The following is a 17,538-nucleotide window of genomic DNA, read 5'->3' on the forward strand; positions in this document are numbered from 1 at the left end:
CGATACTTTTACTTGAACCAGCGGTCGTTGCGCGCCCGACATACGGCAATACTGATGTATTTACAGGCCGATATTCATTCCTGGGCTTAATAGGAGCACAAAGATGGCGGACTTGGGAGTCCTTATTAGGCCGCGGACTGCCGTGATGACCTTCGTGATTGCGTTGTGGGGGGGGGGGGGCATCGGGGCGTGTCACCCTCTCATTCTAATGCCGCGGTTGCTGTGAACGGTGGCATCTAAGGGGTTAAACATTCAGTTGCGGCAATGGTGCGATCAATGCGGGAGCAGCAGGTGGCGGTAATGAATCATGGCGATCATGCGGTGACACCTTGACCTGGAAGAGGCGGAGCATTCATAGCCCCGCCCCCTATAAGAGGCAGGAAGTCCCAGGAGGTAATAATGGTCGGGGGTCACACAGAGAAGACACGGCGGTCTTGCTGGATTATCTCATTTTAATACAAAGTAAACATTAAAGCATTCGAGACTTATCGGTTTCTTAAAAAGACCCCTCCCACCCTAAATAAAGACCACCGTGGCGACCCCTCCAGCCTAGCAGCGCCTCTCACTCTGGAATGGGGGGGGGGGGGGGGTTCTGTCTGCTGCGGGGGTCCCGGCTTACGTTAAAGTACTAGTGCCTCTCTGCACACGCCTCATGGGGGAGGGGTAACCAGAGATTAAGGGAACGGGGGGGGGGTGAGAATCCTGAAAATAGTGTCTCTTTCCTCAATCAATAAAACCATTTAAATAAAAGGAAAAAAAAAAAACTTCAGCGTGATGTCATAGGTTACATCTAGAGAATGGCGTAGTGGGTGGAGCCAGCTCCCACTGCTGGGGGCGGAGCTTGAGTGGTGGCGATTGGGGAGATAAATGAAGAGGGGTCAGCGCAGAGAGACGGACACATGATTGTGCGGGGGAGGGAGCAGAGCGCTGACGATCCGAAATACTGAAGGATGCGGCTGCATAGTGGTCTCCGCGCCCTGCTGATGCCCCGCCCCCGCGGTCCAGTCTGTACATTCACCGCGGACACTGGGTGCCGCCCTCACATGATGCCATTGGTCAGGTACTGGAAGCCGTCGTACAGTTTGGTGGTGATGGACCTCATACTCCCGTCCACCATCTGCTCCACCAGAAGCTGCAGCTGCTCCTCCGTCATGTTCATGTGGAAACGTTCTTTCAGATTTCGGATAGTGCTGGAGCCGTGGAAACATGGCAGATGTGACCCTGCCGAGACACGCACAAGTATTAGGCCACAACCGATTCTGCGTCTGTCTCACAGCTGAGGATTTGTTACACTTGTATCCAGTCTAGACAATGCTCTGTGGGCTGAAGAGTCTGGACTCCAGGCTGATTATTTGTTACAGTGTATCAGCCTAGAGTCCTGCTCACAGAGATTGGTCTGGACCGGATTCAATTGTAACAAACTCCCAGATGTGAACAACACGAGGTCTGCAGTCCGCAAATATTAAGACCTTGAAAATTGTGTGGACATGCAAGACAAAGTCTAAAAGAAAGTGATGAAGCTTCATCCAGAGGAGCGGCAGGACTCACCTTGCTGCATGATCTCCACCACCTGCACCACCCGATCCATGTGCTTGCGGGCGGCGATCAGACCCTGGAGCATCAGCACCTTGTAGTAATTAAACATGTCGCCATTCAGTCCCCCCATCACCTGCCGAACAAAGAGGACACTAGCTGTAACTCCAGTATATACACCACCACCAGGAGGCGCTAGAGGTCTGCAAAACATCAATTAGCTCTAAAGGGCATTTAAAGGGGGACTCCACCCAAAATTCACAACTTCTCCAAGATCTCACATTGTGATCAGACATGAGATCCACACATCTTATATATAGTAACAGCTATTCATCTATTACTACTGACAACCAGCCTGTATATCATGTGTGAGAGGTTGTCACAGCCCCGCCCCCTGTTACTGACATCACTGATATATAATATAATTACACTGTGATCAGACATGAGATCCACACATCTTATATATAGTAACAGCTATTCATCTATTACTACCGACAACCAGCCTGTATACCATGTGTGAGAGGTTGTCACAGCCCCGCCCCCTGTTACTGACATCACTGATATATAATATAATTATACTGTGATCAGACATGAGATCCACACATCTTATATACAGTAACAGCTATTCATCTATTACTACTGACAACCAGCCTGTATATCATGTGTGAGAGGTTGTCACAGCTCCGCCCCCTGTTACTGACATCACTGATATATAATATAATTACATGTGATCAGACATGAGATCCACACATCTTATATACAGTAACAGCTATTCATCTATTACTACTGACAACCAGCCTGTATATCATGTGTGAGAGGTTGTCACAGCCCCGCCCCCTGTTACTGACATCACTGATATATAATATAATTACACTGTGATCAGACATGAGATCCACACATCTTATATACAGTAACAGCTATTCATCTATTACTACTGACAACCAGCCTGTATATCATGTGTGAGAGGTTGTCACAGCTCCGCCCCCTGTTACTGACATCACTGATATATAATATAATTACATGTGATCAGACATGAGATCCACACATCTTATATACAGTAACAGCTATTCATCTATTACTACTGACAACCAGCCTGTACATCATGTGTGAGAGGTTGTCACAGCCCCGCCCCCTGTTACTGACATCACTGATATATAATATAATTACACTGTGATCAGACATGAGATCCACACATCTTATATACAGTGACAGCTATTCATCTATTACTACTGACAACCAGCCTGTATATCATGTGTGAGAGGTTGTCACAGCCCCGCCCCCTGTTACTGACATCACTGATATATAATATAATTACATGTGATCAGACATGAGATCCACACATCTTATATACAGTAACAGCTATTCATCTATTACTACTGACAACCAGCCTGTACATCATGTGTGAGAGGTTGTCACAGCCCCGCCCCCTGTTACTGACATCACTGATATATAATATAATTACACTGTGATCAGACATGAGATCCACACATCTTATATACAGTAACAGCTATTCATCTATTACTACTGACAACCAGCCCGTATATCATGTGTGAGAGGTTGTCACAGCTCCGCCCCCTGTTACTGACATCACGGATATGATATACTGGTTATATCTGGTGGTAGTACAGCAGTCTCGGTGTCTGTATTATGGCTGGTAGACCCAGACCCCTCACAGTTCTTTGGTGATCTAAGTTCAGGTTAGTAGACGGAGGGTCCGGGTCTTGTGGTCATATTCCAGCTGTCTGAAGCCGGGTTTATGCAGAGTTTACGGTCTCAGATTATGACGCCCCCATGAGATATCGACATTCACTCACATCCACGAACTCTGACGTCAACTTGAATGCTGAGGTTTCGAACCCGAGGTTCCGGGGTGAACTGGAGAGAATGAACCCAAAATCGATGTGGATGATGTGGCCCTCGGCGTCCAGGAGAATGTTCCCGTTGTGCCTGGGGAGGGGAAAGGACATTTAATTATCAGCTCGGCGTCATCCGATCTATTGTGGTCATACCCTGCCGCATCGTCCTCAGCCCCGCCCCCTGCAGCTCTGAAGCTCCACCCATCACTCATTCTGGTAGTTGTCAGCCCCACCTCTGCTACTTACCTCAATGTCCCCACTCCTAAATTGTTGGGCTCACCACTGCCCTTCATATCATCCCATGCCCCATAATATCCCCTCATCCCAGGTCTAGCCCATGCTGCCAGTTTAACCCCCCCCCCTGAGTTCAGCTTATGAGCCCCTCCAAGACCCCTCTCACCTGTCCTTGACCTGCAGCAGGTAGCACACCAGGCAATACCCGGCGCAGCTCTGAACGAAGTTGCGTTGTGCGGTGAGGAACGCCTCGGTGGTGCAGCTGCCATGTTCCTGCAGGAAATAGTCAAGCATAGAGAGCTGGGACTGTTTCTTGACTTGATGTATGGACACGGCGTTCACCACGGGCTCGATCATACCGCTGTCTGCCGAGATCACCAGGATCTTGTATGGCCGGATCCACAGAGGAACGCGCTCCGTCTCCCAGATGGACTGTCAGGGAGAGAAGATGTGGAATGAATGACCTGCCATTATATATTAGAGACAGGACTGGCAGTGCCGCGGGGCGGAGCAGCGCGGGCACACGGACCTGTAGCTGTTTGAGGACCTGGTACGCCAGCAGCTCCTGTCTCAGGTCATCACCGCACTTTACAATGACGGACAAGAGTCTCCAGTTAGGGAAGTGACCGTAGGGAGACCCCTCTCGAATCCTCCTGTGAAGAGTCCAGGAAGTCAGTAAACATTCCCACCCGCATATGACAGACTCCACGTGACTCTCCCGACACGCAACATTCCCACCCACATATATCAGACTCCACGTGACTCTCCCGACACGCAACATTTCCACCCACATATAACAGACTCCACGTGACTCTCCCGACACGCAACATTCCCACCCGCATATAACAGACTCCACGTGACTCTCCCGACACGCATCATTCCCACCCGCATATAACAGTCTCCACGTGACTCTCCCGACACGCAACATTCCCACCCGCATATAACAGTCTCCACGTGACTCTCCCGACACGCAACATTCCCACCCGCATATAACAGACTCCACGTGACTCTCCCGACACGCATCATTCCCACCCGCATATAACAGTCTCCACGTGACTCTCCCGACACGCAACATTCCCACCCGCATATGACAGACTCCACGTGACTCTCCCGACACACAACATTCCCACCCGCATATAACAGTCTCCACGTGACTCTCCCGACACGCAACATTCCCACCCGCATATAACAGACTCCACGTGACTCTCCCGACACACAACATTCCCACCCGCATATATCAGTCTCCACGTGACTCTCCCGACACGCAACATTCCCACCCGCATATAACAGACTCCACGTGACTCTCCCGACACGCAACATTCCCACCCGCATATATCAGTCTCCACGTGACTCTCCCGACACGCAACATTCCCACCCGCATATAACAGACTCCACGTGACTCTCCCGACACACAACATTCCCACCCGCATATAACAGTCTCCACGTGACTCTCCCGACACGCAACATTCCCACCCGCATATAACAGACTCCACGTGACTCTCCCGACACGCATCATTCCCACCCGCATATAACAGACTCCACGTGACTCTCCCGACACACAACATTCCCACCCGCATATATCAGACTCCACGTGACTCTCCCGACACGCAACATTCCCACCCGCATATAACAGACTCCACGTGTCTCTCCCGCCACGCACCTGACTTTTTCCTGCCATGGCTCCTTTAGGGCCACAGCGGACGGGTCCTCCGGATCTCTACGGAAAGTGGTCGGTGTGTGAGCAAGCTGCTCCGAGAGACGGCGCCTGTGAAGATGAAGGACCAAGACCCTGGTCAGAGGGTCCGCCAAGTGCACCTCCCCCTCCCGGAGAATCAGCACCTAATCCCCATGGTAATATGAGTGCAGCTCCTCACCGGATGTCGCCCGCTGCGATGAAGACGGGCTCCTTGCTGTCCTGGCTGGTGATGCTGTCCACAGAGAACTGGGAGATGTTGTCACAGCTGTTGGTGTGAAGCTCCGGGAGCTGCAGGAAGGCAAAGAACAATGAAAGATTGGATAAGAAGTAATGGGGGAGGGGGTGTCTGAGGAGCGAGACTCACCTCCACCTGCAGCTCCCCTATGTCATCCACAGACCAGGCCTCATCATCGTTGTCATAGTTGGGCACAGTGGTGAAGCTGCTGGCACTCTGCTCATGGGTGATACCACATTCTGGAAGGTTCTCCACCGAGCGCGTGCTGCGAATCCGATTCTCGGGAATCCGCGCCGGCACCATGGAGGTCTCAAAGTTCTCACACTCTAGAACTTCCACGTAGATTAAATATGGAGCCTAGAACACAACCACAAATTTTACCCCTCCCGTGTGGATCAGCTATGGAGTCCACCACAAGCCGCTGAGACCTACCTTGTCCTTGGAGTTCAGTACCACGGCCTGGGTGTGGGGCACCCTAACAACATGGTGGTCAAAGCCGGCAGTAGGAAGCCAGACGCGGGCCGGCAACTTGTGGTTGAGCAGCGAGAGCTCCGAGATGAGACGATGGGTCTTCTGCTCCTTGGTGGGGAGGGTGGCAAGTCTCTTTCCGATGGCCATGAGAGACTTGATGAACTCCCTCTCCGGAGCGAGCCGGACCGGCTGATGAGGTGGAAAGATACAGGGAGTCAAACCATAAACATCCAGTAAACCAACTCCCCATAGGGGACCCCACAAGAAGGTGCGCGGGTTCTACTAGGTCACCCCAATAATGCTACCGATCCGCTGCTGAATGTCTCCCCGCTGCCATCTTCAGGCCCCAGCGACCTACAGCCGGTGCTGGACCTGTAGCCCAAGGCCTGCCGCCATGACCTCTACATAACCTCCGCACGTCCCGCTACCTGCATAAAGGAACTATCCATCATTCACTGGTTTACCCCACATCTCCCAGAATCCTCTACTTCAGAGACAGAAGGGTTTCCAGCTGGGTCACTGGACCAATCCAATGTTCAGATTGTCAGCTCTTGGGAATTACCGGTGGCCTCATCCAGACTCCCATGGAGAGCGGGAAAGTGACACAACCAGATAGAGGAGCGGAGAGGAGGAGGATTACAGAGACATACAGGAGTCATTAGATCGCCACCATTAATCACATTCTATAGGGGAGCAGCATTTCCTCTGACCATTCTACTTATCGGGGAGGTGCGGGGTCAGCTGACCGGGGGGCCGCCATCTTTCTGCCACATCATTATTAGGAACGTCAGACTCATGTTATCAGGACGGTCCCGAACCCTCCGCACAATGGAACTAAAGCCAGCGCGGCCATGATGGTGGAGAGGGCGGAGTATATATATATATATATATATAAAAGATGTCACCCATCATGCACTGCAGCTGACGATCTAACTCCCCCAGGTCCAGTTTCACCTTGGTGGCTGGAGAAGCCGAGTCCCCACCCCCGCTGTCTATCCCGCCACATTGACATGCGGCCATAGCGGACAGGACATGCATGGCGCACGATACACAGGGCTCGCAAGCACAAGCAGCCAGAGCTGGGGGCGGCCATGTTGGTTTGTGATGCGATGACGTGACCGGTGAAGCGGTGATATTAGTGCTTAAAGGACTAAGATTCCTTGCAGGGTGGTGGTTTATAACCACGCAGTGTCCCTTTAAATACTACGCACAGCTGCTGGCGCCCCCTGCATGCGGGAGGTGGAATGTCCTGCATGCAGCACTTTATTCCCCGCAGAGGAAATGCTGATCGGAGAGAAAAAGCCAGTAAGACCCTCAGCCGTCTACATGAAAACCGGCACTTACGGAGGAGAACGACCTATCGAGGCTTTCCGAGCTGGAGGAGAGGTCCTGGGAAGGAGGGGGAATAGGGGGTGCGGGGAGAGAAAGGGAGAGGTTTAGCTGCTCAGCTTATCATGACATCATCATTACCCCCTCCCCTCCCCCGGAGACACATGAGGGGGGTGCGGAGAGATCAATGGAAAAGCAAATAATGATATTCACAACCATACGGAAAAGGTGACGCGCAGAACTGAAGGTATCCAGGAAGGTCCAGTGTTAGGACGCAAGGTCTGCGGTCTTACCGGAAACAGCGCCACTCTCATCCACAGGCTGGGTCTGGTATTGCAGCTCATTCCCATTCATACAGCAGACGTGGCTCTGGAAATACAGCAGACCCGACTTCCTAATAGTGGACACCCCCTTTAAGAGCACAACGTGGCTGATAACAGGGGGCAACAACTCACTGCACAGAAGAGAGCCATGCCTGAGGTCACAGCACATCAGACTTTACATTCGCGGAGGTTTCTCTTCTGATACCGATAGATTGTGCTGCCCATTATGTGGATTCTACAACCCCCCCCCCCCCCGACTTGGGTGAACTCCCCCAGTGTCTGACCTACAGGAGGTGTCACCCACATTCAAGGGGCATATTAAGCTGAACACAAGCCCCCTCCTCACCGCACACCTGCAGTACCCCCAGTCTACCAAAAGGAGTCCCCGCAGATATGAGCAGTGCGATCATGTGACATCCACCACAGACATGTGCGCCTCAATATCCTCTGTGCTGCAGTGAGAAGCAGTGCAAGGAGAATGTAGCCCCAGGTCACATGATGTAAAAATCTATAGAGAACTGTGCTACGCTCGGACTACTACCCCCATGATCCAACTGCCCATATGTGGGGGACAACACACAAGGCCTAACCGCTGATAGCAGGGACACCCATAAAAACCTGTGCCTGGGGCGGCGCCAACAGCCCTGACTAACAATATCATTTATATGCAGCGTACGTAACAGATGGAGTAGACCTGAGTGCACACACTATATACAGCTATGGCAGGAGGAGAAGACCTCGGGGTGGCTCAAAAATCAGTGAATGGGAGTTTCCTCCTCTGCATTCATTCACAGCTGCAGAGATATTCCTCAGTGGTGCATGGTCTGGGAAGCAAAGCTGTGATTATAGTGGGGGGCCCCTCCTGTGGACACGCCCAGGGGCCCATGAGAGCCGGGCTCACGCCGTACCCTATCCACACGCGTCCTCACCTCATCATCATTCTCCACCTTGGGGTTACTCGCCGTCCTCTTCAGGTTACTGCTGAGGCTGATGCTGGCGGTGGCGTCGGACTTGGACCTCTGATGGGTCCGCTTGGAGGGGGACAGGCCGGTGTCCGGGGCCAGGCTGAGGTGCGGCAACTCCCGCTTCTTGTGAGCCGGCTTCAGCTCATCGGACAGGATAAGCTTGCGCAGCTTGGTCCCGCGGGAGTGGCGCTGTGTTGAGATGTGCATGTCTGAGGAATAGGCCCCCAGTAGCCAGGCGCACTGCAGGGAGAAGTTTATGCTCTGCCGGCAGCGGTGCACCACGTACGGCTTTATGGCGTCCCCCACGTCTTCGTCCATGTGAATGTACATGTTGAGGAGCTGCGGCAGATAAAAGTCCACGTCCTCGTTCCTGAAGTAGAAGAGCCGGTTCCCGATGTAGGCCTGCACGCCCGGCTCCTTGGAGTTATACAGGTATGAGATCGCCATGGAAATGTCAAAGAGCTTGCACTCAAACAGACGCAAGAGCCACGACTGCTTGGCCGAGTTATTCTTCTGCCTGCGCCGGGCGTTCTTCACGCTGTTGATGTCCGTCACCATCTCGTCCTCCTCGTAGATCTTTGTGCTGGTGACGGTTTTGTGGGACTCTCCGTTGGTCGTCTGCTCTGCGGCCTGGGCGTTGTCCAGGCTGTCGGAGGAGCCGTGCATGAGCTTCACCTTCTCCAGAACATCCTCGCAGGCTTTCTGCGCCACGTCCGGGTCTATGACCAGAGACACCACGTCCTCCGTGATGACGCCGAGAGAGCTCCCTCCGCCCTGTAAGGCCGCCGGCTCGCAGGGCTTGGCTGTTGCCGGCTCGACCATGGTGTCGCCCATCTCACCGCTCACCCCACAAATCAGATCTGGAAGAGAAACAGAAGAAGCCGTCAGCGAGGAGCCGTCCAGACCCCATATAGTCTCCAATCAGACCGCCATCATAAGGCGGAGTTCACATGGTACAGATTTACCGATGGCCAATACCACGTATATCTACAGATTCCTGCCGCAGAATAATCAGTGCGGAATCCGCGAGGATAAACGTGCTCATTCTCCCCGTGGATGGTTTTTTCACCGCACCCCCCGCACTCACGGCCGGACGCTGCTTATATCCCCCGACTCCAGAGACACGTTTCATATCTGTGCTCGCTCTATACCCGCGTCCTACCTGTCACTCGTTGTTCACGGACTGGACCGTACCTGAGGGATTCTAACTTGTCACAGCCAGCGGGGGGTCTCCAAACATCCATCACCGGCTCCTTAGACATGGACGGGTCTCACGGCCTCAGCGGTCAATGTCTGAGTGTCAGTCCGCAATGTGCCGAGAGCCGGAGAACAGGACGCAGAACACAAAAGCTGCAGGAATAAAGTTACATGGAAACGGAGTGACACCCGAGCCGCGCTCTGCATCAGCAACGTCCAGGCCATGACGACAACGTCACACAAAGCAAACAAGTCCACAGCCGCCACCTACACCCAGTCCTCAGGTATCTACAGGCAGCTAGAGTGCAAGCTCCCGGGCTCAGCCTCCCCCCAGACCGCTAGAGTGCAAGCTCCCGGGCTCAGCCTCCCCCCAGACCGCTAGAGTGCAAGCTCCCGGGCTCAGCCTCCCCCCAGACCGCTAGACTGCAAGCTCCCGGGCTCAGCCTCCCTCTAGACCGCTAGAGTGCAAGCTCCTAGGCTCAGCCTCCCTCCAGACCTCTAGACTGCAAGCTCCCAGGCTCAGCCTCCCTCCAGACCGCTAGAGTGCAAGCTCCCGGGCTCAGCCTCCCTCCAGACCGCTAGAGTGCAAGCTCCCGGGCTCAGCCTCCCTCCAGACAGCTAGACTGCAAGCTCCCGGCCTCAGCCTCCCTCCAGACAGCTAGAGTGCAAGCTCCCGGGCTCAGCCTCCCTCCAGACCGCTAGAGTGCAAGCTCCCGGGCTCAGCCTCCCTCCAGACCAGAAGAGTGCAAGCTCCCGGGCTCAGCCTCCCTCCAGACCGCTAGAGTGCAAGCTCCCGGGCTCAGCCTCCCTCCAGACCGCTAGAGTGCAAGCTCTCGGGCTCAGCCTCCCTCCAGACCAGAAGAGTGCAAGCTCCCGGGTTCAGCCTCCCTCCAGACCGCTAGAGTGCAAGCTCCCGGGCTCAGCCTCCCTCCAGACCAGAAGAGTGCAAGCTCCCGGGCTCAGCCTCCCTCCAGACCGCTAGAGTGCAAGCTCCCGGGCTCAGCCTCCCTCCAGACCGCTAGAGTGCAAGCTCCCGGGCTCAGCCTCCCCCCAGACCGCTAGACTGCAAGCTCCCGGGCTCAGCCTCCCTCTAGACCGCTAGAGTGCAAGCTCCTAGGCTCAGCCTCCCTCCAGACCTCTAGACTGCAAGCTCCCAGGCTCAGCCTCCCTCCAGACCGCTAGAGTGCAAGCTCCCGGGCTCAGCCTCCCTCCAGACCGCTAGAGTGCAAGCTCCCGGGCTCAGCCTCCCTCCAGACAGCTAGACTGCAAGCTCCCGGCCTCAGCCTCCCCCCAGACCGCTAGACTGCAAGCTCCCGGGCTCAGCCTCCCTCCAGACAGCTAGAGTGCAAGCTCCCGGGCTCAGCCTCCCTCAAGACCGCTAGAGTGCAAGCTCCCGGGCTCAGCCTCCCTCCAGACCAGAAGAGTGCAAGCTCCCGGGCTCAGCCTCCCTCCAGACCGCTAGAGTGCAAGCTCCCGGGCTCAGCCTCCCTCCAGACCGCTAGAGTGCAAGCTCCCGGGCTCAGCCTCCCTCCAGACCAGAAGAGTGCAAGCTCCCGGGTTCAGCCTCCCTCCAGACCGCTAGAGTGCAAGCTCCCGGGCTCAGCCTCCCTCCAGACCAGAAGAGTGCAAGCTCCCGGGCTCAGCCTCCCTCCAGACCGCTAGAGTGCAAGCTCCCGGGCTCAGCCTCCCTCCAGACCGCTAGAGTGCAAGCTCCCGGGCTCAGCCTCCCTGCAGACCGTTAGAGTGCAAGCTCCCGGGCTCAGCCTCCCTGCAGACCGTTAGAGTGCAAGCTCCCGGGCTCAGCCTCCCTGCAGACCGTTAGAGTGCAAGCTCCCGGGCTCAGCCTCCCTCCAGACCGCTAGAGTGCAAGCTCCCGGGCTCAGCCTCCCTCCAGACCGCAAGCTCCCGGGCTCAGCCTCCCTGCAGACCGCTAGAGTGCAAGCTCCCGGGCTCAGCCTCCCTGCAGACCGTTAGAGTGCAAGCTCCCGGGCTCAGCCTCCCTCCAGACCGCTAGAGTGCAAGCTCCCGGGCTCAGCCTCCCTCCAGACCGCAAGCTCCCGGGCTCAGCCTCCCTGCAGACCGTTAGAGTGCAAGCTCTACTTAGTTACTAGACTGAACTCAGAGAGGTTTTGTCATTTCACCATAAGTAGATTGTAAGCTCATGGGGACAGGGTGGAGATGTGACCCCACTCTCCTGCACTGGGGGGGGGGGGGATTACACAATGGTCACGGTCCGGCTGATGCAGATAATGAGGGAGAAGACTCCGGCATCACGTGACATTTCCCGTCACACAGCGCAGACCTTCCCAGATAATCTCCCCTTATATAATAATTACCTCTTCTGCATACACTGCACCTATAGATTCTATACAGTAAAATCCACACAGGAGACTGGAACATATCAAATATCCTATAGATCACATGACATTATACAACATCAGGCCACACAGCTCAACATATACAATATACGGGGGGGGAGACACGCATCACTATATATCCAGTGTACAGGGGGGGACACGCATCACTATATATACACAGTATACAGGGGGGGGACACGCATCACTATATATACACAGTATACAGGGGGGGACACGCATCACTATATATACACAGTATACAGGGGGGGACACGCATCACTATATATCCAGTGTACAGGGGGGACACACATCACTATATATCCAGTGTACAGGGGGGACACACATCACTATATATACAGTGTACAGGGGGGGGGGGCACGCATCACTATATATCCAGTGTACAGGGGGGGACACGCATCACTATATATCCAGTGTACAGGGGGGGGGGACACACCACTATACATCCAGTGTACAGGGGAGGGACACACCACTATACATCCAGTGTACAGGGGGGGGGGGGGACACACCACTATACATCCAGTGTACAGGGGGGGGGACGACACACCACTATATATCCAGTGTACAGGGGACGGGACACACACATCACTATATATACAGTATACAGGGGGGGCACACATCACTATATATCCAGTGTACAGGGGAGGGACACACCACTATACATCTAGTGTACAGGGGACGGGACACACACATCACTATATATCCAGTGTACAGGGGGGGACACACATCACTATATATACAGTGTACAGGGGGGGACACACATCACTATATATACAGTGTACAGGGGGGGGGACACACATCACTATATATACAGTGTACAGGGGGGACACGCATCACTATATATCCAGTGTACTGGGGGGGGGACACACCACTATACATCCAGTGTACAGGGGAGGGACACACACATCACTATATATCCAGTGTACAGGGGGGGACACACATCACTATATATACAGTGTACAGGGGGGGACACACATCACTATATATCCAGTGTACAGGGGGGACACACATCACTATATATCCAGTGTACAGGGGGGGGACACGCATCACTATATATCCAGTGTACAGGGGGGACACGCATCACTATATATCCAGTGTACTGGGGGGGGGACACACCACTATACATCCAGTGTACAGGGGAGGGACACACCACTATACATCCAGTGTACAGGGGACGGGACACACACATCACTATATATACAGTGTACAGGGGGGGACACACATCACTATATATCCAGTGTACAGGGGGGGACACACACACATCACTATATATCCAGTGTACAGGGGGGGACACACATCACTATATATACAGTGTACAGGGGGGGGAAACACGTCACTATATATCCAGTGTACAGGGGGGGGACACACGTCACTATATATCCAGTGTACAGGGGGGGACACGCATCACTATATATACAGTGTACAGGGGGGACACGCATCACTATATATCCAGTGTACAGGGGGGGACACACATCACTATATATCCAGTGTACAGGGGGGGACACACATCACTATATACAGTGTACAGGGGGGGGACACACATCACTATATATCCAGTGTACAGGGGGACACACACATCACTATATACAGTGTACAGGGGGGGGACACACATCACTATATATCCAGTGTACAGGGGGGGGACACACATCACTATATACAGTGTACAGGGGGGGGACACACATCACTATATATCCAGTGTACAGGGGGGGACACACATCACTATATACAGTGTACAGGGGGGGGACACACATCACTATATACAGTGTACAGGGGGGGGACACACATCACTATATATCCAGTGTACAGGGGGGGACACACATCACTATATACAGTGTACAGGGGGGGGACACGCATCACTATATATCCAGTGTACAGGGGGGGACACACATCACTATATACAGTGTACAGGGGGGGGGACACACATCACTATATATCCAGTGTACAGGGGGGGACACACATCACTATATATCCAGTGTACAGGGGGGGGACACGCATCACTATATACAGTGTACAGGGGGGGACACACATCACTATATATCCAGTGTACAGGGGGGGACACACATCACTATATATCCAGTGTACAGGGGGGGACACACATCACTATATATCCAGTGTACAGGGCGGGACACACATCACTATATATCCAGTGTACAGGGGGGGACACACATCACTATATATCCAGTGTACAGGGGGGGACACACATCACTATATATCCAGTGTACAGGGGGGGGACACACATCACTATATATACAGTGTACAGGGGAGGGACACACATCACTATATATCCAGTGTACAGGGGGGGGACACACATCACTATATATCCAGTGTACAGGGGGGACACGCATCACTATATACAGTGTACAGGGGGGGCACATCACTATATACAGTGTACAGGGGGGGACACACATCACTATATATCCAGTGTACAGGGGGGGACACACATCACTATATATCCAGTGTACAGGGGGGGACACACATCACTATATATCCAGTGTACAGGGCGGGACACACATCACTATATATCCAGTGTACAGGGGGGGACACACATCACTATATATCCAGTGTACAGGGGGGGACACACATCACTATATATCCAGTGTACAGGGGGGGGACACGCATCACTATATATCCAGTGTACAGGGGGGGACACACATCACTATATATCCAGTGTACAGGGGGGGACACACATCACTATATATCCAGTGTACAGGGGGGGACACACATCACTATATACAGTGTACAGGGGGGACACGCATCACTATATATACAGTGTACAAGGGGGGGGGCACACATCACTATATATACAGTGTACAGGGGGGGCACGCATCACTATATACAGTGTACAAGGGGGGGGCACACATCACTATATATCCAGTGTACAGGGGGGGACACACATCACTATATATCCAGTGTACAGGGGGGGACACACATCACTATATATCCAGTGTACAGGGGGGGACACACATCACTATATATCCAGTGTACAGGGGGGGGACACGCATCACTATATACAGTGTACAGGGGGGGGACACACATCACTATATATCCAGTGTACAGGGGGGGACACACATCACTATATATCCAGTGTACAGGGGGGGACACACATCACTATATATCCAGTGTACAGGGGGGGGACACGCATCACTATATATCCAGTGTACAGGGGGGGACACACATCACTATATATCCAGTGTACAGGGGGGGACACACATCACTATATATCCAGTGTACAGGGGGGGACACACATCACTATATACAGTGTACAGGGGGGACACGCATCACTATATATACAGTGTACAAGGGGGGGGCACACATCACTATATATACAGTGTACAGGGGGGGCACGCATCACTATATACAGTGTACAAGGGGGGGGGGCACACATCACTATATATCCAGTGTACAGGGGGGGACACACATCACTATATATCCAGTGTACAGGGGGGGACACACATCACTATATATCCAGTGTACAGGGGGGGACACACATCACTATATATCCAGTGTACAGGGGGGGACACACATCACTATATACAGTGTACAGGGGGGGACACACATCACTATATATCCAGTGTACAGGGGGGGACACACATCACTATATACAGTGTACAGGGGGGACACACATCACTATATATACAGTGTACAGGGGGGACACACATCACTATATATACAGTGTACAGGGGGGGGACACACATCACTATATATCCAGTGTACAGGGGGGGACACACATCACTATATATCCAGTGTACAGGGGGGACACACATCACTATATATCCAGTGTACAGGGGGGGACACACATCACTATATATCCAGTGTACAGGGGGGGACACACATCACTATATATCCAGTGTACAGGGGGGGGCACACATCACTATATACAGTGTACAGGGGGGACACACATCACTATATATCCAGTGTACAGGGGGGGACACACATCACTATATATCCAGTGTACAGGGGGGGACACACATCACTATATACAGTGTACAGGGGGGGACACACACATCACTATATATACAGTGTACAGGGGGGGGACACACATCACTATATATACAGTGTACAGGGGGGGACACACATCACTATATATCCAGTGTACAGGGGGGGACACACATCACTATATATCCAGAGTACAGGGGGGGGACACATCACTATATATCCAGTGTACAGGGGGGGACACGCATCACTATATATCCAGTGTACAGGGGGGGGACACGCATCACTATATATCCAGTGTACAGGGGGGGACACACATCACTATATATCCAGTGTACAGGGGGGGACACACATCACTATATATCCAGTGTACAGGGGGGGGACACACATCACTATATATACAGTGTACAGGGGGGGACACACATCACTATATATCCAGTGTACAGGGGGGGACACACATCACTATATATCCAGAGTACAGGGGGGGGACACATCACTATATATCCAGTGTACAGGGGGGGACACGCATCACTATATATCCAGTGTACAGGGGGGGACACACATCACTATATATCCAGTGTACAGGGGGGGGGGGACACATCACTATATATACAGTGTACAAGGGGGCACATATGTAGACACACTGGCAGGGTAGAGTACGCCGCGGGTCCATCGTCACCTGGTTACTCGGTGTACTCCATGACGGTTTTAGTACCGAGTACTCCCGGCCCAGCAGCTTCCTCCGCCATCCCCGGCTCTCCTCCTCCTTTCACCATAGAGACCAACAACATAGGCTAGACAGCGCACCATAGAGTGTTAGCTCCTTCAGTGACAGCACGGTATAGAGCGCCTCTCCAAACACCAAAGAGTTTGGATGGCTGTACAGAGCGCCATCAGAACACCAGTGAGTGTGAGCATCATCTTAAACACCATAGAGAGCAGGGATCTGGCCAGACGTGCCGGGGAGCTGGAGGAATGAGTGCTCCTGTTTTCTCATTGGCTGCTCACCGAGATTCTAAGGTCCTTACAATATAATGGGGGAATCAATTCAACAATATTGTAAAGGTCAGCAAGTGGCAAGTCGAGTCATCGATCAGAGACGGAAGTACAACTCCCATCATACTCCCTCCCAGGCAAACCTGACAGATACTAGGGCTTAAGATAGGCGCCCCACATATACCTGGAGGCTGGCCGGCCCCCTCCCAAGTCATAATGTACAGGTCTGCTTGCTGTCAGTGACTTATAGCCCAGCATTGAGGTGAGGATGACACTTTTTATTAGCGAAACGGAGACATATTTATCAAAATGGCGCACACGACATAACTGGCGCAATTCATGAAGCTTTAGAGGCACCACCTCAGGTCTGTTTCTCCAGCCGGTAACATTTATCA

General features: G+C 53.1%; 1 protein-coding gene across 2 annotated transcripts; it reads right to left on the bottom strand.

Annotated features, from left to right (window-relative positions):
- Positions 1-432: 432 nt before the first annotated feature.
- Positions 433-16,940, bottom strand: PI4KB (phosphatidylinositol 4-kinase beta). Of its 2 annotated transcripts, XM_075844669.1 has the most exons (12): positions 16,827-16,940; positions 8,607-9,502; positions 7,370-7,414; positions 5,987-6,214; positions 5,684-5,911; positions 5,498-5,607; positions 5,284-5,388; positions 4,153-4,276; positions 3,790-4,055; positions 3,348-3,480; positions 1,549-1,669; positions 433-1,221 (listed from the first exon to the last, which is right to left on the bottom strand). In XM_075844669.1, the coding sequence occupies exons 2-12, from the start codon at positions 9,474-9,476 to the stop codon at positions 1,040-1,042; spliced, it is 2,412 nt and encodes an 803-aa protein (XP_075700784.1). In that variant the 5' UTR covers positions 9,477-9,502; positions 16,827-16,940; the 3' UTR covers positions 433-1,039. The 2 variants fall into 2 exon arrangements, with proteins under 2 accessions (XP_075700784.1, XP_075700786.1); XM_075844671.1 differs by lacking the exon at positions 7,370-7,414 and having other exon boundaries at positions 16,827-16,939.
- Positions 16,941-17,538: the final 598 nt, after the last annotated feature.

The sequence above is a fragment of the Rhinoderma darwinii genome, chromosome 12, assembly GCF_050947455.1.
Source record: "Rhinoderma darwinii isolate aRhiDar2 chromosome 12, aRhiDar2.hap1, whole genome shotgun sequence".
In the NCBI taxonomy this organism is placed as follows: Eukaryota; Metazoa; Chordata; class Amphibia; order Anura; family Rhinodermatidae; genus Rhinoderma; species Rhinoderma darwinii.